The sequence below is a fragment of the Spermophilus citellus genome (assembly GCF_964194105.1).
Source record: "Spermophilus citellus genome assembly, chromosome: 13".
Classification (NCBI taxonomy): domain Eukaryota; kingdom Metazoa; phylum Chordata; class Mammalia; order Rodentia; family Sciuridae; genus Spermophilus; species Spermophilus citellus.
Window position 1 is genome coordinate 5,166,516 of NC_138193.1, and position 26,137 is coordinate 5,192,652.

Genomic DNA, 26,137 nt, shown 5'->3' on the forward strand with positions numbered 1-26,137 from the left:
GACTCAGTGATTCTTTTTAGGAGAATAGAAATATCTTTGGATTCAAATTTGTTTCCCATTTGAAAAATAGATACTTTGTAATATATTAACTAAACTATTCCACGTCATCTCTGAGAATCATTCTCCCTTCTTACCCTGGACTTGTCCGCACCTTCCTTTTAAGGCTCAAAGGTGACTGTTGCTTACCTGCTTCTGTTCAGCTGGTGGATTTATTTCTTGTACCTTTTGCTGACATCTCACAAATGGTTAGAGCTAGGGGAAAAAAAAATCTGCTTTGAATGTTGAGCTGCCTGGTGTTTGTTTAATAGTCAGAGCCACATGTTTCTACATTAAAAAAAAAAAGATGAGAAAAGAGAAGGATTTTTATATCACAAATATCTAAGGGGAAATTGTTTCAGTGAATGTGAGTGGCCGCTGCTCTCCTTTTTCTTGTTTGTTTCAATTTCTGGTGATAAAGATGCCTGAAGAGTAAGATTGCAACCAGCGAAGCATAAAACACCCGAAGGAGGAGGAGAAAGGTTGGCTGGAAGATAAAGCTCTTTTAGATCTGGGAGAATCGCGCTCCCTTTTCCTTCCCTTTCCAAACCACAGCCGGTCCTGTAATTAGCGGAGCAAGTCAATCTGAGCTAGGCAAATCACTGGTTTTCCATGAAATAATTATATTTCTGATGCTCTCAGACATGTTCACCTCTAAGCCTAAAAACAGAGAAAGATGGTTTTTCTTTTTTTCTTTTTCATGAGCTGGGGGAGGGAGAAGAGTAGTGGAATCCACAGTGTTACAATGAGCGAAACCAGTACAAGGTAGGAAAGAAAAGGATTCTGTGGGAGCGTGGGAACACTGCGTTCTGCACAGGGAGTTTCAGTGCACAGAGAGAATGCCTTGTATTCGATTTGCTAACTCTCCAAAGGGGAATAAAGTGAGGCTTTTCTAAACTTTCTATACAGCGAAAGTGAGCTCCTTGCTGGTCTCGGCCTCCGCAGCACCCGGGCCGGGGTGACAGCACCCCGTCTTCCTCCAGAGCTGGGTTTCTCCTCCCTACCCTAAGCCTGCGGACTCTTCTCCCGTGCCCAGCGCACCCGGGTGTCTCCTTGCAGGACTGGGAACAAGAGTGGGTCGCGTGGGTAGCGTCGGTCCCTTCACTGGCTGGACGCCAGAGGCGGCCTCCGGGGCGGGGACAGCTCTGGCCACCCTGCGCGCAGCGGGGCGATTCCACCCACAGCTCACCGGCCCCGGGGGTGGCAGGTCTTGGCATACGGGACCGACAAGAAAGGAGCACAGTCGTCGCCCCCGCGGCCACCAGGGCCTCGTGTCGCCCGCAGGCTCCAGCAGGTGCGCAGTGCGCCGGCTGTGTCCTCGAGTCCTCCCGCCCCGCGGCCTGGGCGCAGCGCCCGCCCCGCCCTCGTCCCCGCCCGCGGGCCGCCCGGGGCAGGGCCTGCAGCTGGGGCCCGTGAGCCGCGGACCGGGCATGGGCGGGCGGCTGTCGGCGGAGGGCGGCTGAGTGCGGCCAAGGGTCCGCGCGGTGACCTCCTGTCGCCGTGCGCTCCCCTTCAGTAAGCCTGTTCGCAAAGGGGACCAAGCCCGCTGGCTGCAGAGACCCGGCTCCGCGGCGGCGGTGTAAAGCTCTAGCTGTCCCGCTCTACGCGGGACTGAGCTGTCGGCGCTGTCCTGGCGCGATGCGCTGAGCGCGCAGAGGGCTGAGCGCCCGGCTTCCCCGCTGCACCCAGAGCCGACCCCATGGAACCAGCAGGCACCAGGCGGAGCCTGCTGGCGCCGCCGCCTGGGCTTCTGCTGCTGCTGCTGCTGCTCCTGCAGGTGGCGGGGCCCGCGGGCACCCTGGCAGAGACCCTCCTAGACTCTCCGAAGGCCAGGGGCACCAGTTCCAGCCCTCCTAGCCCGGCGAGCGTGGTGGCTCCGGGAACCACGCCATTTGAGGAAAGTCGTCTGCCGGTGTTCACTCTGGATTACCCCCACGTGCAGATCCCCTTCGAGATCACCCTGTGGATCCTGCTGGCCTCCCTGGCCAAGATCGGTAAGCGAGCTGGACCTGCAGGGTGGGGGCGGGGACGATTGCGATGCAGACGCCTGGTGGGTGACCTAATAGGTGAGTTGACCTCCTAGTCCTGGCCATCTGCTCCTGAACAGAGGCGACTCATAGAGCAACTTCTGCCCATTGAAAAAGTCTTTGAGAAGAATAGTTTCATGCTTTGGTTCCTAAGTGGCCATTGGCCTTGAAATGGCCCATACAAATTTAGCGATTTGCTGTTTGATCCTGTTTTGAACGTCAAGTTTTTTTTTTTTTTTATTGGTTGTTCACAACTTTACAAAACTCTTGACATATCATACTTCATACATTAGATTGAAGTGGGTTATGAACCCCCAATTTTACCCCAAATGCAGATTGCAGAATCACTTCGGTTACACATCCACAATTTTACATAATGCCCTATTAGTAACTGTTGTATTCTGAACGTCAAGTTTGACAGCTCTTTGCCAAAGTGAGACCTGTTTGTTGAGGGAGGAAGTGGGTAGGCTGAAGCATATCAGTAGTACCTACAGGAGACAGGTGCAAGTGAGCACCAAGGCTAAAAGCACCAAGGCCCTGGATGCTGGAGGAGAGAGGGCATTGGGAGTGACACAGACCCTGCCATGGCCCTGACTAATGAAGAACATGGAAGGGGACCTGCAGCATGCACATGAGTGCCCTGTCTCCTTTTTTTTTTTTTTTTTTTTTTTGAGCTGAGGCTGTCACTCTCTAGGAAACATTTCCTTTAGAATGACTGAGGCCAATGAGAGGTGAGAGGCACATATTTAAAAATAACTAACTTTGCACATCATCTTTAACTCCTATTCGGAAAACAGAACACCTAGGATGTGTTTTCTCATCTTTACCCTTCCTACTGGTAATCTTTTACATTATATTCGTGGTGCTCTCTTTCATTTTCCCTCTACATTTTAAAGACTCTTGTAAAGCCCTTAAAGTATGTTAACTACTATTGTCATGATTTGCAAAAGGTATAAGGTCAAAAGATTTTGTACATTATCTGTTCTCCTTGTGGGGTGAGGCGGTTTTCCATAAAGGATGAAAGAACACATTACCTGTCACCCCCAGGAAATTTATTAATGAGTGGAGAGAGGCATATACACCAGTGGTTATATCACACAGGGAAGTGCTAGTAGGGTGAGAAATTTGTAAAATATAATATGGCAATATAGAGTGTCTGGGGTCACTTTCTTGGGAGAGGAAGCATGCAAACTGGGTTTTCAAGGATGACCAGGGACTGGTTAATTGGAGATGACGGGAAACAACATTCCAGACCAGAATGAACAAAGGCATAAATTGAAGAGGACCTCAAGGCAGGCAGAAGGGATGATTTGTAAGAGGCTGGAAGTTGTGGGAGGTAAAGATAAAGCACATCTTCCATGTCAGATTAAATTAATTAGATTCATGGTGACCAAAGAAGCCACATAATAGTTAATGACTTTGCAGTCTCTAATTGCTTGGCTTTGGCATGATTCTGCTTGTTGAGTGTTTTCATTCCTCCTGAGCAACAATGTAAAGGAAATGGACTTCCCCATCTATCCACCAGATGCATAAACTCATGGCCTCTAATAGTAAAATCAGATGCCATCTCTTCATATGAGTCTTATAACATCCCTGCCCTGTAGGGAATCCTGGTACTGACACTCTCACTTTATACAGGTACAAACTGAGGCTCAGAGAGTTTACACCCAGGGGCATGCCAAGTCAGGAGCTGGGTGCAGAGTTCTCTTCACCTTCAGGCTGAGTCTAGCAGCTCCATCCCTGGCAGGTTCTTTGTGGTCCCTGTCCATTACTGCTTTTTCTGTTGCCTTTTCTTCTCCAACCTCCTTCCTCTGTTCTTCACTCCTGATTATTTTAATCGGATTAGTTACACTAATAACAGCAGCTAGTAGGTACTTAAGTTCATTATCTCTAATTTTCAAGGCCTCTATGCTGGGTTGGTATGATGAGCCTGTTTTGTAGAGTAGGAATCTGAGACGTGGGGAGGTTTATTTGAGGTTTGTGTGGTGGGGGGTGGGGGGAGCCAGAATTTCAGCCAGGTCAGTCTGATGCCTCATCTTTGTGTGTGCCCTGGAGACTTGTTATGTTGTGAGGATGGAGAATGGATATGCAGAGCATTGTCAGAACAGTGCTGGGGCATGTAGTAGCCCCACATCAGTGCCTTCACCCTTAGTGGCAAGTGTGATGGTAGACCCGTGAGAGCAGCAGTATTAATTGTGCTGTTTCTGGCACGTTAGTTCCTTTTCCACTGTCCTGGGCTGCCTCCGGTATTTCTCTCCATCTGACTTAGTTTCAGCCTTTTTCAAGTGTCCTTATTCTGGGAGTGATGCACTTGATGTCTTTCCGTGGTGTTCTGTTCATCTTATTTGACCTCATCACTTTCATTGTGTGGTAATCTGTTAGAAGTCATTCCTGCTTGCTTATGTTAAAAGTCCGCAGGTGTATCTATCTGCCCATGGGTAGTTTCTTAGCCTGCATGTGTTTCTCTTTCCTGGCCCAATTCTTTTCTACCTGGCACAGTTCCTCCATCCTGTATTGCATTTCACTGTGGAAATCATTACATATCCCACTTGCATCCTCCAGATCCACCTGCCATTCACCCAGTTCTGCGCTATTTTATCTTTGCACCTGGAGCAATGAAGAGATACAACAAGAATATTCACATCTTCTATCCAGAGAGGAGTCTGAGCTGCCAAGTGCAGTATGTGATGGGTGAGGTGAAGGGTATGGTTCTCGGGATGAGCAAAGAGAGTTTTGGAATACAAAAAACTGGTACTGAATCTTGTGCTGTTTTTGCTTTCCGCAGTTTAGCCCTCTCCTGCTTCTTCGACTGTGTACCTAGAGGAATGAATGCTCACAAAGTTCCAACCCTTGCTCCTGCCCCTGAGCCCTGAACTTTGACTTTGGGCAACGCTGTCCAAGTCCTTTTACAACCCATTGAATAGTCACCAAGTCATTGAAATTCTGTTCTCACTTACGCGTTGGGGGTGGGTAACTTATGTATCCTAAATTGTTCCTATTTGGGAAGGAGGGTGAATTGGGCTAGGTAGGGGATGTGACCCTACAAAGGTAACACTCTTGCAGAGTGCTATGATTTTATTTGGGACACTTCATGCCATTTACCCAGAGTACCTGAGCTTACCTGCCCCAGAGAATGTGGAGAGACATTACTAGTGATTATACTATAAAAGAATAACAGAGTCCCCAAAGTGGAAACTCCTCTTAGCATTAGTAGGAGGTTTAAATAATCCCCAGTGGTGAATTTACAGTGGTTTTCTAAATTGCAGCACATTATAATGTTAGAAATATTGTAGTTAGGACTGAGAAAACTCTAATTTGGAGGAGCATTGAATGATTCCATTTAGCTGCTCATGGTTTTACCTAATTATCAGAGAAGAATCAGCCTCCTAATTATTTGGATAAAAAATAGTAGTTTTATAAATATAAAATTTCCTAAAAGTCTGATGGTGATGATAATGATGATGGTATGCATGTGTATGTGAAGAAGTCTAAAAAAAAACAAAAGAACATAGTAAATTTAGTACACTTTGGAGAAGCTTTAAACGTTTTGGCAAGAAACATTTCCTAGTTTGTTTTTTTTCCCCTTAAGTCCTCACACACGTGAACTTTTATTATTCTTTCACTTTGAATATTTATGTTTTGAGCAACCCTTGATTTTTTTTTTGTAGTTATAAATACACTTTGCCTGGTCAACCCTGGATGCAGGGATGGAGTTCTGCAGCTTGGAATGATAGGTGGCCAAGGAATGAATAAAAGGAAAATTTCCTGGTGTGGTTCAGGATCATCGGCTCTGATTTCTTGGCCCATGAATTGGGTCAGTGGGATTTGTGGTCACCTGAGCGAATGGAAACTCCGGGTCCCCTACTCTTTAAAGGAACAAAGCTCCCTTCTTCCCTGCCCCCCAGCTTCTTCATGAACTCTTTCCTAAGTCCTTAGGGTCTCGTTTCCTTTGCCCCTATTCTTGAGGTCAGGCTGCAGAATCTTCCACTTCCTCCCATTCTGTTGTCTTAGAGTTGAATAACTTGAATTCTTATCATTTTAAGGGAATGGCAGAAAGCAATTTGACCCAAAGAAGATGTGTCCTCTGGGCTCCAGGCTGCCCTGAATCTGAAATATAAAACTTGAGAGTTACGTGTCTGCCTAAATTACAGAGATTTTTATCTCTGTGATTACCCATCCTTGCAATTGATCTGTTTCTTTGTGCTGTTGGTTTACCTGAAGTGTGTGGCTGGCCATGGTATGAATCTCCTGATCTTCACCTATTATTTCAATGACATCTGGTGTTAAGCACACTTTTAATGTCAGGTATTCCTTGTGGCATGTGCTGGGTCTCAGTCAAACTAAGAGTTTTGATTCCCTTCTTTCTGGAAACTTCCATCTACTCTCATGGGAATGGGACATACATTTTGTGTGCCCTGTGTGAAGACTTGAGAAGCTCTCTCATGTTTTTTTCTGAAGACCAACGCAGGTGTGTTCTAGAATTTTGTCACTATGCTCTACTGCCCAGGTGTTTTTGCGCCTTTTAAAATAATAACAGATAACTGTTTGCCAGTTGAAAATAGTACTCTGTATCAACTTGAACAAGGAGAGTCATATTGATCATTGTTGGGATGTTTGATTTCTTTTTTTTTATGGCAACTCTAATTTTTTTATTTTTATTTTTCCTTATTACACATACAGAGCACAAGTTTTCATATCTCTGGTTGTATACAAAGTATATTCACACCAATTCATGTCTTCATACCTGTACTTTGGATAATAATGATCCTCACATTCCACCATCATTTCTAACCCCATGCCCCCTCCCTTCCCCTCCCACCCCTCTGCCCTATCTAGAGTTCGTCTGTTCCTCCCATGCTCCCTCTCCCTATCCCACTATGAATCAGCCTCCTTATATCAGAGAAAACATTAAGCATTTGGGTTTTTGAGACTGGGATTTCTTACAGAATTTGACTTACCTTGAAACCCTAAGAAGTACATAAGGCTTTATACAGAACTTTGTATAAAATTGTTTGCTTTCTTATATGGTTGGATAAACTAACCTACATAAAACTGTGTGAATTTCATGTTTTTTATATATAGGTAGATATCTGACCCATGATTTCATTGCTTTAATGTTCAGAGCTCTGTTTGGTTTAGCAATGGCTTCATGGGTCAATTTTGGTGATTTATGTTTTTCTAAAAATTATTATTTCACTGAATTTTTTACATTTATCAGAAGTTTTAAAAGTGATTTTAAAGATCTCCACTCTATCCACATTTGTGTTCTCCTTTTTATTCCTAAGATGTTTCTTCTCTTTCCTTATCTTGATCAGAATTCTTAGACGTTTATCTATCTCATTCTTCTGACAAAGAATTAACTTTTAGTTGGCTTCTAATTTATTAGTCTCTCTTCCTGCCTTCATGATTTACTGGGTGCTGCTTTCTTGGGGTTTATTTATTTATTTAATTATTTAATTGAAAGCTCATCTCATGAATTATTAAATTTACTTATTTTCTAATATGTCAACCCCACCTTATGAGTGTAGTTAATCTATGCAAAAGGTTGAAAACATGACCGCTCTTGTTTTCAATAGTCCTATTGGTATGGAATTCTATAGTTTTATGAATCCCTGAGCTCCTACATGGACATGTGCTAATGCTAACGTGACATTACTCTTATTAAAATGGACCAACATTATGTATATCTTTCAAAATTCAAATCCCCATGGTTTGCAGAGAGGAATATAATGACATTCATTGTGAGCACTGATATATTTGAACTTATTTTGTCAGTTCACTATGTCTTCTAGTTGCTGTCTTTATTTTCCTTTCTTGCCATATTTTCAGTTGGTCTCTTTTTTTATTATGTATTTTTATGCATTGTGACCTATTCTTTTCTTTCTGTGATTACTCTTGCATTTTAATATGACTATCTGATTTGATAGGAGCCAAGTCAGAGTGTTTTGATTCAGATCTTAGGCAGATTTTTTCTACATATTTTGCAGTTGTGTTCTTTGGAGTGCATAACTTGATCTTTCTGGACTCAATGGCTCTAGTGCTAACATAATAAAAGCACCAATATCATGCTGTTGTGAGAATTAAATTAGTTAGTATAGTGTTAAAATAATTTATGTTATAAAATGTAGAGTGTTAAAATAATCTTCTGTATCATAACAAATATAATGTCTGCTGTTTTATTATTATCCTCTTCCTGAAAAATACTTGACATTTATAAAGTTTTAAATGCTTATTTCAAAATTCACATTATTTTGCCTTGTAATTTAGACCTGTATTTTTTTTCAAATTAATTGTGTGTGTGTGTGTGTGTGTGTGTGTGTGTGTGTGTGTGTGTTTGGTTTTGGGGATTGAACACAAGGATGCTTTACCATTGAGCTATATGCCCAGCCCTTTTCTTTAAAGACTTTCTTTTTTAGTTGTAAATGGGCACAACACCTTTATTTTATTTATTTATGTGATACTGAGGATCAAATCCAGTGCCCCATGCATGCAAGACAAGCGCTCTACCACTGAGCCAAACCCCAGCCCATGCCAGCCCTTTTTATTTTCCATTTTGAAACAGGGTCTTGTTAAATTGCTGAGGCTGGCTCCAAACTTGTGATCTTCCTGCTTCAGACTCCCGAGTTGCTGGGGTTACAGGAGTGTGCCATTGTGCCTGGCAGTTTTATTTTTTATTTATTTATTTTTTTGCATACTGGGGATTGAACTCAGGGGCACTTGACCTCTGAGCCACATCCTCAGCCCTAGTTTATATTATATTTAGAGGTAGGGTCTCACTGACTTGTTTAGTGCCTCACTTTTGCTGATTCTGGCTTTGAACTTGAGATTCTCCTGCCTCGGCCTCCTGAATCCCTGGGATTACAGGTGTGCTCCACCGTGCCTGGCTCAGTTTTAACTTTTTTTTAATATTTATTTTTTTGGTGTAGATGGACACAACACAATGCCTTTATTTTTATGTGGTGCTGAGGATCGAACCCGGGTCCCACTCATGCTAGGCACGCGCTCTACAGCTGAGCCACAATCCCAGCCCTTCAGTTTTAACTTTTTATGAGCAAATATTATGTAGATTTGAAGGCATGTTTACTAATTTTTAAAAATTGGTTCTTCTACCTCTTTCTTCCTTCCTTTCCTTTGTATTGGAGTATATTCTTTAGTGGATGCTTCATGAGATCTTAAGTCTTTAGTCTTGTCTGAACTTGTCTTTATTTTGATTACACTTTGCATGAAAATATAACTGATTATGAGATTTGGAGTTTTTTTTAAGATGGGCACAATACCTTTACTTTACTTATTTTTATGTGGTGCTGAGGATCAAATCCAGTGGCTCACATGTATGAGGCAAGCGCTCTACTGCTAAGATATAACCCCAGCCTGGAGGTTTGGAGTTTTTACCATGTGGAAGATATGATTTCATTACTTTCCATCCTGCTTTTTTGCTAAGAAGAGTTGTATTTTTATTCTTGTTGCCCTTTGGAATTTATCTGGCTTTTTTCTCTGATTCTTAAAAAGATGGTTTGTTCAGTTATTTCTAATTCTCTGCTGTTTTTCTCGGTGTGTATGAATGGATTTACCTAGTTTTTCTGCCTTGGAACATGTTATACTTCCATGTTTTTTTAACTGGTTTCATGTTTTTTCTTTGCTTTTTATTTGTGTGCCATTTCTTGGTAATTTCATATTTATTACAGATAATATGAAATTATCTGTAAGTTTACTTTCTTACTCTCAGTGTGTTCCTGAGCTTTAGTTATCCTCCTCCTTGGATTTTCATTTTAATTATATTTTCATGTAAGCTTTTGTGATCTTTTTTCAAGTCAATTTGCATTTCACTCATAGTGTTCTCCATAAATATACTTACTTCATTACCACTAATTATTTAATTTTAATTCATCTTTCATTCCTTGGTTCATTTAACCTATAGTCATTTTATAACCACTTTCACTGTGTTCTGTTTTTTCTTTCAAATTTCTAGTTCTTGGGGGTGCTAACGTTTATGTTCAGCACATCTACTGATTTTTCCTTTGCAATCTTTTTTTCTTGTATGGATGGTAGTTTTTATTGTGACCTTAGCTTTATGGTTTCAAGCGTGATCTGTTGTTAGTATGTTTCTGAGCTTGGCCTTCCTATATGACTCAAGTATTGTAATACAGACCTTAGACCTGTATGTGCTATAAACCTGGGGTTTCAGACTCCACAGGTGCACTTCTCCCTGGCCCAAAGCCATAAAGACCTGGCATGTTTCCTTTTCTTTTTTCCTGGCTACAGGCATCACTTTCCCCCCCTCCCCTATTTATTGAGACTTGGGAATCTATGCAAGAGGCCTTCCTTGAGTGGTCTGAAGTCAGACGTCTTCTCTTCATGCAGGTGTTAAAGGTGCCAGGTCCTTGCACCTGGGACTTGTGTGCATATCTGGAACTCCCCTGGTCACAGAGGCTTGAGATCCTACTGATCAACCTCTATCACTTTGATTTCTATCCTTATTTCTGGCCTCCTATACATTTTCCTTTATTTTGAACTTGGATAGATATTAATATTGTATATTTGCAACAAGAGAAGACTGTATCTCATCCATATTTTGCCTGATACATTTGAAAGGAAAGCTTTCTTCTATACAGTGTTTACAGTTCACGGCTGTCCTCTGTTCACAGAATATCACAAGGACTTCTCTTTCATGTAGGATGAGAGAGAGTGCGTTTTCCTTATTCCTTCTATCTGAAGCCTGTAGAAGTATTAACTGCCTTTGTTGCATCTTCTATGTTTTCATGCTTGGGATAGAAAAGGAATAGCTCAGCAGGTGAGGAAGTATCGAACCTAAAGTTTGGAAAAGATCCTCCCAGATTAGAAGCAGGAAGGCCTTGTGGTAATTCCAGTTCTTCCATTAACCTGGTTTTGTGACCCTTGCCAGGCTTCACCTACTTGGTCCTGCCATAAAATTGGTCAAAATTGGGATAGATTATCTGTACCATTTGTTTAGTATTTTATAAGGGTAATATGAAATTATCTGCAAGGGAGGAAATCATTTATAGAAAAGCTTTTTACTTTTGTAGGAAAATAAGTTTAAGCCAAGAGAAGCATGTGCTTATTATATTGAAGTGAAGTATAGACGTGGGTGTATTGTCATTCTAAATGATACCTGCCCAATTACAGGTTACTCTCTTGCAATTACATCTTTTAAAGATAATGAGTCATATTTGAGGTACTTCCTAGAATAGTCCTGTACATTGTTCTGCACTGTTCGTGGGCTTTCTAATCTTGATTTGTCAAGTTCATACTTTGTATGAAATTGTCTTATATTCCTCTCAATCTCCAAAAATTACAAGGGGAAGACAGGGTAATTCTTCAGAAAGCACTCTATGTGGCTCTGACAGAATCATTACTTTCCATATATATTTAATATATTTCCATATATTATATATATAATATATATTATCATTACTTTCCATATATATAATATATTTCCATATGTTATATATAATATATATATATATTATATATAAATATATATAAAGAATGAGATTATATATATATAATATCTATATCTATTTACTTTATTTATTTTTATGTGGTGCTGAGGATGGAGCCCAATGCCTCACATGTGCAAGACGAGCGCTTTACCACTGAGCTATAAACCCAGCCCTGACAGAATCATTCTTTACAGGTGAATTTCATGTCATTTCTTCATGTGGGCATACAGAGGCTCACTAGGGAAAGACAAAAAAGGGAAAAAAGCCATCCTACAATTACATTTAGAAATTTACACTGAAAATGTCCAAATTACCTAGGCCTGTTGTACACAGGAAAGCATTCTACACATGTTCAAAAGTTTTATTAAAAAGTTCCTGGGGAGCCACAGGGCAAGAATTAACTCCCTGACCAGGTTTCTGTGACTTCTTTTGGTAATTCTTCCATTCCCAATTCCTAGGCTTATTTCCTAGGGATCCACTGGCTGGGAAACTTGAGTATTGTATTGCAACCAGTATCATCTTTTCCTGTGGCCTTGGAGGGTGGAGATGGGTGAGACTCTATCTATCACAGATTCTTTAATAAAATAATAATAATTAGCAAGGACAAGCAGTATTCCCTGCCAAGTATTGCAGCCAACTACTTTGCATTCATTATCTTATTTAATCCTCACAGTCTTTGCAAGGTAGGCACCATTATTATCCCCAGTTTATAGCATTAAGGAGTTGAGATGGGTCCATGGCCAGTTCCTCTTCATTCTCTGTGTCTGGTGCTGCCATCCTGCCTCTCACGGAAAAGAAAAAATAAATACAGGCAGCCCTTTCTATCTGTGGGTTCTGCATGTGTGGATTCAACCAAGAGTGGACAGAAAATATTAGAAAAATTGTATGTGTCCTGAATGTCTGAACCAACACAGGCTTTTTGTTTTTATCATCATTCCTTAAACAATGATGTATAATATCTATTTACATATTATGTATACTCTGTTAGGTAGTGAATGTCATCTGGAGATAATTTGAAGTATACAAGAGGATGTGTGTAGGTTGTAAGCAAATACTATACCATTTTATGCAAGAACTTGAGCTGCTGGCATGGATTTTGGTATCCAACAGGGATTGTCAGGGATCTTGGAACCAATGCCTGAGGATACTGAAGGACAACTGTACCATACTTCCATTTGTGGTCTCCACAGCACCTTGATGTGCTCTTTCCTGCTCTGAACCTGGAGCCAGAGCCGTGCACTTGATTCTCATGCTTGATTCCTGTTACCTCATTTTCACCCTGTCAGGGAGTCATTGTAAAATCTGACCATGATGATAATTCCACCCACTTCCTACGTGGATCACTGTGAGGGCCAACTGAACATATGAAAGCAAACTGTAACACCCAATTAAGATTTTCATAGGACCTCACAACAGATCTATAAAGTGAGTAGAACAGAAAAAGATAACAAAAAGGCAAGATGGTGGAACTCCTTCTTCGTAGAGAGCTAGAATGCAACTCTAGAACTTCTGAATCTTGGTCCAGTCTCTTCCATGCCTTGGGGAGTATAGAAATTTAATGGTTTTGAAATGCAGTCATCCTCCTCAACTGTGGTTTTGCTTTCCATTGTTCACTTATCAGCAGATAACATGTTCTGAAGATATTAATATTCATTTTGACTTTTTCAAGAAAGACCACATTCACCTAAGTTTCATATGCCAAGTATATTATTCTGTTTTATTAACAGTAACTTATTGTTGATCTTTTTCTGTGCCTGACTTTTAAGTTAAACTTTATTAAAGGTATGAGTAGGTGAAAACCACATCATACATGGAGTTCAGTATTATCCATGAACTTAGGCATCCAAACTTAGGAGTTTCAAAACATATCCCCCCACAGATAAGGGGATACCACTGATGTTTAACATGTTAGGGATTCATAGTTACAGAAAAAAAATTCAACCTGTATAACTGTGCTACAGTGTAGCTTTTAATAAGCCAAAGTTCAACCCTAAAGAATTATAGGAGAAAAAAACCTTAAATGTGTTTTGTTGCTGCACACCCAGCGATGCACATACAGACAGGTATACATACATAGGTGATATTCATTAGTATATAACCTGTACGAGGTAAGAGCCTTGTCTGTTTGGCTCACGTTCCGAAAAAATGCCTGGAACACAGTACTCGCTAAATAATTGCGGAGTCAATTACAGATTACATGTAGACACACTTTGTTTCACCACTTTCATTGTGTGGTTTTTTTTTTTTATTGGTTGTTCACAACATTACAAAGCTCTTGACATATCATATTTCATACATTAGAATCAAGTGGGTTATGAACTCCCATTTTTACCCCAAATACAGATTGCAGAATCACATCGGTTACACATCACATTTTTACATACTGCCATATTAGTGACTGTTGTATTCTGCTACCTTTCCTATCCTCTACTATCCCCCCTCCCCTCCCCTCCCATCTTCTCTCTCTACCCCATCTACTGTAATTCATTTCCCTCCATGTTTGTTATCCCATTCCCCTCACAACCTCTTATATGTAATTTTGTATAACAATGAGGGTCTCCCTCCATTTCCATGTGATTTCCCTTTTTTTCTCCCTTTACCTCCCACCTCATGTCTCTGTTTAATGTTAATCTTTTCTTCCTGCTCTTCCTCCCTGCTCTGTTCTTAGTTGCTCTCCTTATATCAAAGAAGACATTTGGCATTTGTTTTTTAGGGATTGGCTAGCTTCACTAAGCATAATCTGCTCTAGTGCCATCCATTTCCCTGCAAATTCCATGATTTTGTCATTTTTTAGTGCTGCGTAATACTCCATGGTGTATAAATGCCACATTTTTTTTTTATCCATTCATCTATTGAAGGGCATCTGGGTTGATTCCACAGTCTAGCAATTGTGAATTGTGCTGCTATGAACATCGATGTGGCAGTATCCCTGTAGTGTGCTCTTTTAAGGTCTTCAGGAAATAGTCCGAGAAGGGCAATAGCTGGGTCAAATGGTGGTTCCATTCCCAGCTTTCCCAGGAATCTCCATACTGCTTTCCAAATTGGCCGCACCTGTTTGCAGTCCCACCAGCAGTGTACAAGAGTACCCTTTTCCCCACATCCTCGCCAGCACTCATTGTTGTTTGACTTCATCATGGCTGCCAATCTTACTGGGGTGAGGTGGTATCTTAGGGTGGTTTTGTAACCACACACTCTGGTTTATGCACAGTATCCATGGTGTAAACTTGTCCTTGCAAATGTTTATCAATGTGGCCTTTCACTCTCAAATACCTTAGTTGAGATGATAATTTATTTATTTTTAATGTGCTTACTATGATTGGACATACCTTCAGTGGTAACTTAAACTCTGATACCCACAATCTCAGCCCTGCCACGTACTAAGGATGGATTTGGGTGAATTAACTCTCAAACATCTGTTTTTTCATCTGTAAAATGGGAAAATGATAATGGTCGCTTCTTTGTTCAGCTGATGGGATGCTAGAGTTCATGCACTTAAAAAACTTTCTATCTTAGAGACTTAGAGATTGGATAGCCTTGGACCAGGACAGATTCCTTGCTTCCTTCTCCAAAGCACAATAGCATTACACCATGGAAGTCCTATTTTGTCCATTTGTTCCATGACAGATTGTTAGACTGTTTAGATGTTCTGGTCTCCTGCTGTTGGTATTATGGGTAGGTTTCTTTCCAAATCATACATAATTCAGTCTCCAGTGTTTCATAAGGAAAAAAAAAAAGAGAAAGAAAGAATCGTCTTTCTGCTCTTATTAAGTTAGTTTGCAATGGAAAAGCAAAGAAGCAGACACCCAATGTTTTATCCCAGGTTCCTCCTTGAAACTGATGGGTGAGCAGCCAGCTGCAGTAGGTGGAGGGCTGAAGAGAGGCTGGGCGGGGGTCCTCAGGTACAGTTAGGTGAGCCCTCTCTGCAGGAACAGGCTCTCTCCTGGACCCTGCTCCTGACACTTCCTGGCATGTTCAGACCTGCTGGATATCCTTGTCACCACAGTCTGAAGCCATTTCAACTCATGCACAAGGTTGTACTCTCCAAGTTTTCTTTATACAAGCTTCTTATAACTTTTTGAGAGGCAACTCTAGATAAGGAAATGATCTTAAAGCAAAATGACTCCTTAAGTAGTTTTTGCTTTTTCTTCAATTTCCAGAGGCAAAATTATATATCCACTGACTATGTTTTCTCCATGAAAACTCTGGAAAAGCGGAGAGAAATGCCAAAGAGAAGTGTCCCCCTTCTTCTCTATCTGATGGAAACTCCTGCTCTTCAGGGGTCAAGGTGGTGGACACATTGTTAGTGTCAACAGTCTTGGGCTGCTCACTTAGAACGGCATAATTCTTTGTCAGCTCTCTCGAGAAGTTTCTGGAAGGTTGTGGAAGAAGCTGACTCCAGTGTAAGAAACTAACTCATGGTTTTAAGGGCAGTTGGGAACCACGTGCAGCCGTGTGAAACAGTTCTGGCCAGACTCTCCGGATCCTGTTGCCCAGGCTTACTTTCCTGTGAGCGTTTAGTCACCACCTGATGTGATTACTTATTTATTAGTGGTTCTCACTTGTTGTGCTTCCCTCCTTCGGAGAGGCTCTGCACGCAAGTTCTGGGCCTTCTATTTTTGTTCTGCTTACAATAAGCATAGTTAAAGCTAGGGATGTCTGCGTTCCCAATAACAATTCTGTTTTCAGTCCTTTCGCATCCATCGCCTGCTTTGGTCCACCTGAAAGTATTGGAGTTCTGTGTTACTGCCAACATTCATTCATTCATTCATAGGCTCACACCCTAAGGCCCCTTGAGAGTGCTAGGATTTGGCAAAAGTGATTTGGTTGGTTGATGAGATAGCTGATCTATGTATTTAATGACTTCAATTAATATCATTACTTTTTGTCTTTCTGTGTGATCTTGACGTTTCAGTTTTGTGTTTTGAGGCCACTGAAACCAACGGAGTCATGACTGTGCCTGAGTCTCTGAATAAATGCGTGTAACTGGCAAGACCCTGACTCTCCATTTCTCCACCAAACGCTTTAATAGGTCTGACTACTGTTTTATGAAGAATGGTACTTATGAAGGCGGTGTGATCTAAAAATCCCCATCAGGCCCTGAGGTACCTACATACCTCCCCATGCTCATTGAAAAGCCTTTAGTCTGCAATCATAGGCCAGTAGGACAGCACATGCATGTAAAAATGTGCTGAGTTAGCAATCACAAGTCAGGGAAGAGGCAAAGTGAACCAAAGGATATGATTCTAGGTAGTTTAGAAAATAGTGTCGTTTACCAAATAGGGTAGTTTCTTAGTTTAGCCTCGGCCACCAGTGTGCAAATATATCCCCTGCCATGTAAATAACCGATGGCTGCAATCAACTGTTAGCAACCACTTAATTGAAAAGAAATCAGGTAGCAATTACTGGCAATTGTGGGTTCATTTACTATATTTTTGTCAACTTATTTTAAGCCAGTGGTAGATTTGTTTAACAATCAGGCTCCTAGAGGAATAAAGACCAAACAGAAAATAAAGCTCCCACACAAGGTGGTTGGGTGGGTGGGGTAGAAAAACCTTGAACAACTTAATGATAAAAGTGTGCAAGCCACAAAACCAAAATGGGCAGAGATCATTTACTGACTCAGGGGTTGAAAGAATAACAGGTCTTAGGATTCAGCATCTAACCAAAGACTATGGAATAAAAATTCCTTTCAACTGTGGACCTGCAGGGAAAGTTTGGAGTCTAGGTTACAGTATACCAGAGTCCTTAGCCCTGGCTACTTATGCAAAGGCTCCACTCAGAAATAATCACCAGAACTTAATCACCCTTGGACTTTGTACTTCTCCCTAAATAATACCTTAGCGCTGGAAAGTTTTACCTGTATAATAATCTCTTCCGTTTAAATCCTTTCTTGGTCAAACCCCTGCTTCAGATGTTATTTCTAAAAAAGGGGGGCGGGGATGGTGGTGGTCAAAATAAAAAGCAGAGAGCTTTGAGCCATATGGGGACGAAGTTCAGCAGAGATAAGGATGTTTGGTATCACGGGTGTCTGTAAGCAAGAAGTCCCAGAGTATTCGGAACAAGTTGTGTGAACTCTACTGGGTGCTGTGCCTCCTGTGAAACTCTAGACCGGGACTTTTCTAAATAAGAACACTCTGTGTATCCAAGGGTGGTGCCCAGTGTTTCAACAGCAAGGATCTTGTTTCCCACCTGGCTGTATTAGAAACTCCCCTGGCATCTGTGGATTGCTTTTCTCAGCTTGAGGAGATACACATTTCACAGCCAGACAGAACATATGCAGAAAAATTGAAAACCACCCAGGGTCATTACTGTAATTTCCTGGTTCAGAATCATAGTGTGGGTACAACTAAGGCCATTTTACTTTCTGGACTGTCTGAAGGTGTCCCCGGTGGATTTCATGTTCATTCACTGTGCTTTGGAGCATTTTGCCAAGTTCATGTGACACAATCCTGGTATTGTTCTTCTCTTGAAGGCTGGGAATCTGAGCAGACTGGTGGCAAAAGCTGAAATCTTCCAAAGCAGACAGTGGTGCTTACCTGCATCCTTCTACCCCAGTCTATCCCACTTCCAGATTCAAAAAGGAAAACTGAACTCATCAATAGAGTAATTTCAGATGCTGACCTTCAGCAGGAAGCAGCCAAGGTGCTCAAGTGTATAATTGGTTTTGTTTCTTTTGAAAGCCAGTTAGCAGCAAACAATCAAATATAAAATTAAAAAACCATGAGTAACCCTATATCACAAGTGAGTCATATTATTCACAGAAAGGTACAGTATTCATTTATTTTTTTGCTGTTTCTTCGTCATCTTTCTTAAAGCTACAAGCTCAGTTTTCTTTCTTGGAAGGGAAGAAATGGTTTATTTGCTACAGGATCGATATGCAAAAGAATTCAATACCTACACTTTTCCAAGATACAGATTAGCCCTTCTCTCGCACGCCAGTCCTTTAATATTTCCGGAAAGACAACTTTGTTCTGTGGAAGGAGCGAGTTTCCTGCCTAGCATTTGGGGACTGTGGTTATCCCATCACAGGAATAGATTTTAGAGACATGGGACCCGCTGTAGAAATGTGGAAGGTCACAAGCTGGGAACGGTAGTGATGGAGTAGTTGATCACAGTGTGTTTCTCGTGCCTGTTGCTATGGCTTAGCCTCCTGAGCAGCCCAAAGAACTCCTTCAGTGACTGGCTTGTGCAGAACTGATTTGGGCAGCAGAATCCTGGAGAGACCCTGGCCTTTGTTGCTCCTCTTCAAAGTCCCTGTGAGCTGGGGGATTTAGTTCTGAGAGATCTACCCAGAGCACCCTATTGGTGCTCAAAGCAGCTTTTACAAAGCACCTTGATGTGAGGGACAAAAGAATTCTCTGTCATTTGAAGGGATGGCTTACTATTTTTCCTATTTGTGATTTTCCTTGAAATTAGAAAGATTTTTCCCCCTAAATCAAATTGCTGAAACTGCAACATCTTCAGCTATCTCTCTTTAGCGACAGTGGATTTTCCCTTGTGTGTGACAGGAAACTCTCTATTAATGTTAACTCCAGGATGGGGTAGTATTACCCAAAAGGGCTTATGGGTGACTCTGTGTGTGTGTGTGTGTGTGTGTGTGTGTGTGTGTGTGTGTGGTCCTTGCCACACTTCCATACACACTTCCATACACATTTGATGACTTTCAAGTCTGTGAACAGCAATTAATTATGATATTACTGTTTAAAAATGATATCTGAAGTTTCTAGTTATGAATATTGGCAGCGTCTACTCAACACAATACTTTTCCAGTTCATTGGATAGAGGCTAATTGGTTAGACACAATATCTTGTGGAGAGGCAAATATACTACTAAGAATCGATCTTATCTTGCTCATGGCCCAGTCTGTAAATCATGAATCTGAGGTTGAAGCAAGGATTTAACACAGGCAGTAAGAAGGCCAGGGCATGAGTCAAATCCTGTTCCCAGCCCCAGCTCTGGGATCAGATCAGGATTCAGCTGCCTTCGATGGAGAGGGGACAGCCAGGGGACAGTTCACATTCGTTCCCTCAGCCTGTGGGTGTGAACTTTACCAGCCCTGTGTGCTGCCTGGACCTGCAGAGCTCTCTTCCATTGAGAGAAATCAGCTATCAGCGGTGGAGCCCCAAATGGGATGGGAGCCCCCTTGGCCCGCTGCTGAACCTTCTCCTAAGTGCTTAAGGGCCTGTGGTTCACGGAAGCTCAATGCCTGCATCTGTTCCCATTGCTTGAGTTGAGATTTGAAGTCAGGAGTCTAAAAAGAACAGAGAGGAAGTGAACAATGGAAGGGTTTGCGCTCTTCCAATCTACTCTCGGTCTTAGTAGCTTTGATGCTTGGCTTTTGGACTCAGGGTCTAGACACATAGCAGCCATTGTGGGCCTTGCAGGTACCTCTGCAAGCCCTGAAAGATGGGAGGGGTGGGGAAATGGGAACAGGTGATCTGCAGAACCAGTTCTTGTCCTGACCAAAGGAAACCCCTGCCCAACTTTGGCCAAATTATAGAAATTTGTTGTAGAGGGTGACTGAGGAAGGGCCCAGTTCTGCTGATTTTTCAAAATAAGCCAGACAGGAGGATTTAGACGTGATCTTCTTAATTTCTAAAAGCTCATCTTTCAATATTTGAAAACAGTAGATAGACTGAACAGAAGGGGCTTGCAAGTCATGGAAACTTGGCACATTATTTTTCACCTCTGTTCCAGAATTCTTTGGGCTACATTAAATTTTCTTTCTACTACTGACACTTCTTGACTTATGATAGGATCATGTCCCAATAAGACCATCTGAAATTGAAAATACCAGAAGTCAGGAATGCATATAATCAACCCAACCTGTGTGACAACATGCTTAGCAGCATAGCTCACTCCTGAGTCTCGGTTGTTTCCTCTTGAGATCGTGTGGCTGACTAGGAGCAGCAGCCCCAATCACAAGAGAGGATTGTACCATGTAGCACAGGAAAAGATCAAAAGTCAAACTTGCAAGTCTGGTTTCTACTGAGAGCATACTACTTTTACATCATTGCAAAGTCAAAAAAATCATATGGGACACTCATAAATTAGGCCTGTAAGTTTTTTGTTTTCCTTTTGCAGTATTGAGGATTGAACTCAGGGCCTCACACTTACTAGGCAGATTCTCTACCTCCTGGCTACATCCCCAGCCCTAGGCATTGTCTGTATTTAAACCTGGTTATATTTAAACCTGGTTCTATTTAAGGAAGCTAAGCCTAATGGGTGTGACACTTATGTACTTGATAGACAAGTTAGTGCTCATCCAAATTAGTACAGTTCTCAGCGATTGTTACTAAAAGAGAAATAAATGATTAGAGATGGCTATCATACTTTGATCGTTGAAATGGGAAGGCTGTTTTGTAATATTTAAGCGAACGGTATTCATGTTTTCTCCTTGAGTAAATAGCATAGGTAAAAGGGAGTCACACTGGGATAGAGCTCAGGAGGTCATGGGATAAGCTAGGAAGTGGTTTCATCATCTGACAAGTAAACTCTGTGGGTAAGTTAGACATCATCCTGGCAATTACTAATTACTTAAATCAAAATGTTACTTCCTCTCCTTGAAGAGAGGTCCTTTCCTTCAGACATATATCTGTAAAAAAATCAATCTGAACAGTTTAAATATTGTAACAGTCCTTGTGCTCTTTTTCGCTGAGTATTACTTCACATAAACCAATAAAATAAACATGCATTTCATGGAAGACTGAGCTACCATGTTAATGTGCTGTAATCTGCTCACATCCATTTCCCTATTCTCTGACATTTTACTAAGACTGCTTTTTTCATGTTACTTATTTTCCCCTTTCAAATGCCAAATATTCTCACATCTTGCTTCTTATTTTTGAACAGCCTACACATTGCACATTTTAACTTGGCACTCCTAGACTTGCTACCCAGAAGCCCAGTTCATAGTCTCTTTCAGCAGATCGGTTAGTACTTTGGGTCATACCACATAGCGGCTGTGCCCACCAGCAGAGATCCATTTACCAGCACCCTCTCTTCTGCCTGTTTGTTTAGCATTGTTTATGCAGTTATGTCAATATTTCATTTTGCTTTGCCATCATTGTTTTATAACAATGAGAAAGAAAGAAAAAAATGACTGGCGATTATCTCTGTTATGATAAAATGCACATAACACAAAATTTACCATATTAACCATCTGAAGTACACAAGTTAGTGCATTAAGCCTATTCACGTTGTTGTGCCACTACCACCCACAGCCATCACCAGGACTTTTTCATCTTCCCTAATGAAACTCTGGACCTACTCCACACTCATTTCTTGATCCTCCGGCTGACTTCTATTCTACTTTCTGTCTCAATTATGAATGGGTCGATTCTATTTCTACCCAATCACTCACGTAAGTGGATTCACACAGTATTGTGTGTGTGTGTGTGTGTGTGTGTGTGTTTGTGTGTGTTTGGTGACAGTGAAGATTATAAGGAAGAACAGTATTGTTCTTTCAACCTTAATGAAATTGAGGCAAAGGTGGAAATCACCAGTGGTCATAAAAGCATAAACCTTCTGTGTAATCAGGTATAAACCAGTTGGTTGTATATTTTATTGGTAAATAAAAGAACAACATTAAAGATTAAAGAAAATAGTAAGTGTTAGAACTAAGAATGTAAGGCTTGTGATAGAAGGTGAGGTTCAAGGTCCTAGCTTTCAGCTTCGGGAATCCCCAATCAGAACATGCACATCTGATGTGCATCTTTTTAGGCTCTGCATATAGTCGCTCATGGAGACTAAAGAGACAAAAGGCATGTTAATAACTTTTTTCTTCATTGCCATTTTTGTCTGCCTACACTAGAAAACACTCTTATTTCTCTACACTCTCATAACCCTTCTGACACCAAATGTATGGATATTTTTTTCACACCACAACCAATTCTCTGCTTCTCCGTGGAGGCCAACTGGGTGACCTAAAATTTAGTTCTGACATTAATTACCTGGCATTAGTGCAAAACCCAAGTTTAGGAGCTCAGTCCCACTTGTATGCCATACATCCGAACAACTGGGTATAAACCGGGATCCCATGATGTCCTCCACAGATTTGATAATTTGCTACAGTAGCTCACAGAATTTAAAGGAAACACTTCAGTTTTCTGATCACCATAAAAGATAAAATGAACAGCTGGATGAACCATAGGGCAGGGTCTGGTGCAGAACTTCCCTGTTCCCTGCTGTCTCAACATGTCCTGGAGCTCCCTAACCTCACTGTTCAGGGTTTTCATGGATGCTCCATTTAGAGAGGCAACTACCACTTACGTCACTGGCTATTGGTGATTAACTGAACCTCCAGTTCTCCCTAGAGTTCAGGTGGGGGGTGAGGTGGGGGTGTTAAGGTTCCAATCATGTTTTGGTCTTTGTCACCACTAGCTCTATCCTGAAGCTGCCCAGGGGTCCCTAGCTAACAGTCATCTCCTTGGCATATACAAGAAACTCTTAGGACTTCAGAAATTCCAAGGGGCTTGGCTCCTTCCTCTGTGTCAGGAACCAGGGACAAATATGATAACCAAAGAGGCTCCTGCTACCCTTATCATTCAGGAGATCACAAGGTTTTAGGAGCTTTGTGGCAGGAACTAGAGCAGAGACCAAATATGTATGTATTATGTCACAACCTGCTACATATTGTATGAGACAATGGAAGCCAGAAAACGTATAAAATTTGCCCTGTTTTATTCATAGGGCGAGCTGTGAACATTTGTTCTGAGGGGTACATTAGATCCTCAAGTGGATCTGAGAACTGTCCTCCTTGGATTTTAAAGATGAATGGGCTACCTTTCTATGTGGTAGTTGCAAGCTGGAATTTGGGATCAGTTGACTTGTTTTGTAGGGGTTCTTTACCAAGTTGAAGTTCTTTCTTATTCCTAGTTTGTGAGACTTTTTAATCACAAATGTGTATTGAGTTTTGTCAAATACTTTTAATGTATCCATTGATACAATCCTATAATTCTTTATTCTGTTGATATGATGGATTTCATTGATACATTTTTGGATATTGAGCTATCCTTGCATCCCTGGACTAAACTTCATTTGATCATGGTGAATACCTCATTTTATGTACTGCTGAAGAGTTATTTGCTAACATTCTGATGAAGATTTTTGCATCTACTCATAAAGGTCATTAGTCTGTTTTCTTTGTCTCATTTTGGAATGAGGGCAATACTAACAATGAAATGAAGTGGGTATTGTTCTCTCCTCTTATATTTTCTGGAAAAGTTTATATGCAGTTGGTGTTACTTTGTGAATTCACTAGTGAAATTACCTGGGCCTGACATATTTCTTTTTGGGGGGCATTTTAAATTTATAATCTCAGTTTTCAAACCTTTTTTTTTTTTTTTGCTAGTGATAGGGGTAGTCAAATGTTTCCTCCTTATTGGGTAAATTGTGGCTGTTTACAGTTTATGAGGAATTGGTCCATTTCAGTTAAGATAGGAAGAGCTTAGGGTTGATCAGGACATTCCTTTTATAATCCTTTGATGACAGGGTCTGTAGGGATAGCCCTGTAAATCAGTAGATTTGTATCTCCTCTCCTTTTTTTCGGTCATAGGTTGGGAGTGAGTTGCCTGATTATTGTAGGGTGGTAAGAGTCCAGGTTTCCCAAGTAGTCTGCTGCCCCAAGAGGAGGGAGGATTCATTAGCACCCAATTTAGAAGAAAATCCAATCTCCCTCTTTTTGTTTTCTCCCAGTGGGGAAGCTGGGGGGTTCCCTACCTTCTGGCAAAGGTGGAAGCTATAGGACCCACTCACACTGTGCTGGAGTCAGGCCAGGGTTTCAGGGGTGATGTTTGGCTGGAGTAGAGCAACCGTTGTCTAGCACTTTTCTTTCCTTAGACTCTTTCTGAAGTCCCTTATCCAGATAAAGCAGGGTATGTTTGGGAGATTGTGGTCTGTGTCCATTGGCATTTCCTGGTTGCCAGTTTCTTCAGCTCCAAGTCTGGGACTTGTTGGAAGCAAAACGAGTACCAAGAGAACTCAGCTCACGGCATTATCATGCTCCTGGTCCAGAGGCCCTACCAGTCTTCCTTCTTCTCTCACCTTCTAGAATTGTCCTCGTTTTGTTTTATTTATCGTGTCTGTAATACCTGGGCTCTTTAGATGGACTGAGTGGGAAGAATGGAGACATAGCCAGTCTTTCCCCTCATCACGGGCTCTGCATGCTCCAGCACTTTCCTGTCCTTCTGTCCTCATTTCCTACCATGTTCCTTCACTGCCCAAGCTCCAGCCAGAGCAGCCTCCTTGCTCCAGATGCCCCTGGCTCAGGACCTGCATCTATGTTCTGTAAGTAGACATCTGTTCTTTTTTTTCAATCTTCAATTTTCTTAGCTTTTATGTTTTTGCACAGATTTTAAGTGATTTCAAGACTACCTGTCATGTATTTTAAAACTCTTTACTTTGACCATTGATGATAATCTATCCCCTCTTAGTGAGTGAGGATTATCTGTTGATTTTGTAGATCTCCCTGCCCCTGCCCCGCCATGTTAAACTCTGGACCTTCATGGAATTTTCCACAGTTGTAGAAATAAAAGAGAAACTTGTCAGGGTTTGTTGGTTGTGTCTCTTTATCTACCTGCTCCAATAACCTGGTGCAGTTATGCTGTCTTTCCGTATTGGCGTATGGTTTCTAATTTTGTGTGAACTTTGGGTGCCTCTGCACACCATTATCTAGAGGTGCAATTTTATCCCTGTGATTCATTGTGGGTGTAATGAACACGTGGGGCAATGCCTTGTCAGTGGTGTTGGGCATGTATTGAGTTTTTTCAAATACTTTTAATGACAGCATTACCCTTTAGGAAGCTGTAGCTCTCCTCTCATGTTCTAAGGAAAATTTTTGCCACTCCTTCTAGATAAATCTTCTATCAATTCATTAACCTCTGTGCTATTTTCAAGGAGATTCTAATTGATATTTTCCATCTAGATTTTTCTCCCCTGAATTTTTTTTTCTTTTTTTGTCTTCTCCACCTCTGTAAATGACCCTACTGTACACTCAGTTACTGGAACCCCCAACTGTGGATCCATCCTTGGCCACCTGTCAAACATCCTCATCCAGCAACATATTCTATCGGAGCAGCTGTCAGAATATACCCTTCCTGCAACCTCTTGTCCTACCGACCCCACATCTTAATGAGGACACCCACCAGCCCTCTCCTGGAATACTGAGAAAGCTTCCTGGCTGGTATGCCCGCATTCATTCTTTAGAGGCAGCCAGAATGACCCTTCATAGCTGTGAATCTCATCATGACCTTCGTCTTCACCAAAGCCTCCTATGGCTTCTCATTGTTCTCAGGACATAGCCATCATCTGATCATCATGGGCTCTGCATACTCCAGCACTTTCCTGTCTCTCTGTTCTTTTTTCCTACCATATTCTCCTTCACTCCTTAAGCTACAGCCTAAGCAGCCCCCTCGCTCAGGGTGCTGTTGATTCATGCCTGCATCTTTGTTCTTTGCTTCCTTATTCTGAAAAGTTCTTCTACCTTGTTTCTTCCCTGAAGAAACATTCATTCAGGGTTTTCATACCTGCTCCTATTTATGTATTGGCTGATAGGTTTAATGTTTCCCACCACTAAATCGTGTCCTGATGGTGCAAGGACTTTGTGTAAGTCCC

General features: G+C 41.5%; 1 protein-coding gene across 3 annotated transcripts in view; it reads left to right on the top strand.

Annotated features, from left to right (window-relative positions):
- Nucleotides 1-1,735: 1,735 nt before the first annotated feature.
- The window catches only part of SLC9A2 (solute carrier family 9 member A2), a gene marked incomplete at its 5' end in the record, with an annotated part of 87,386 nt that continues 62,984 nt past the window's right edge, over nucleotides 1,736-26,137 (top strand). For all 3 annotated transcript variants that reach the window (XM_081264130.1, XM_081264131.1, XM_081264132.1), the window contains one exon: nucleotides 1,736-2,030. In XM_081264130.1, coding sequence (XP_081120256.1) covers nucleotides 1,736-2,030 — 295 coding nt within the window. The remainder of the gene's footprint in view (nucleotides 2,031-26,137) is intronic.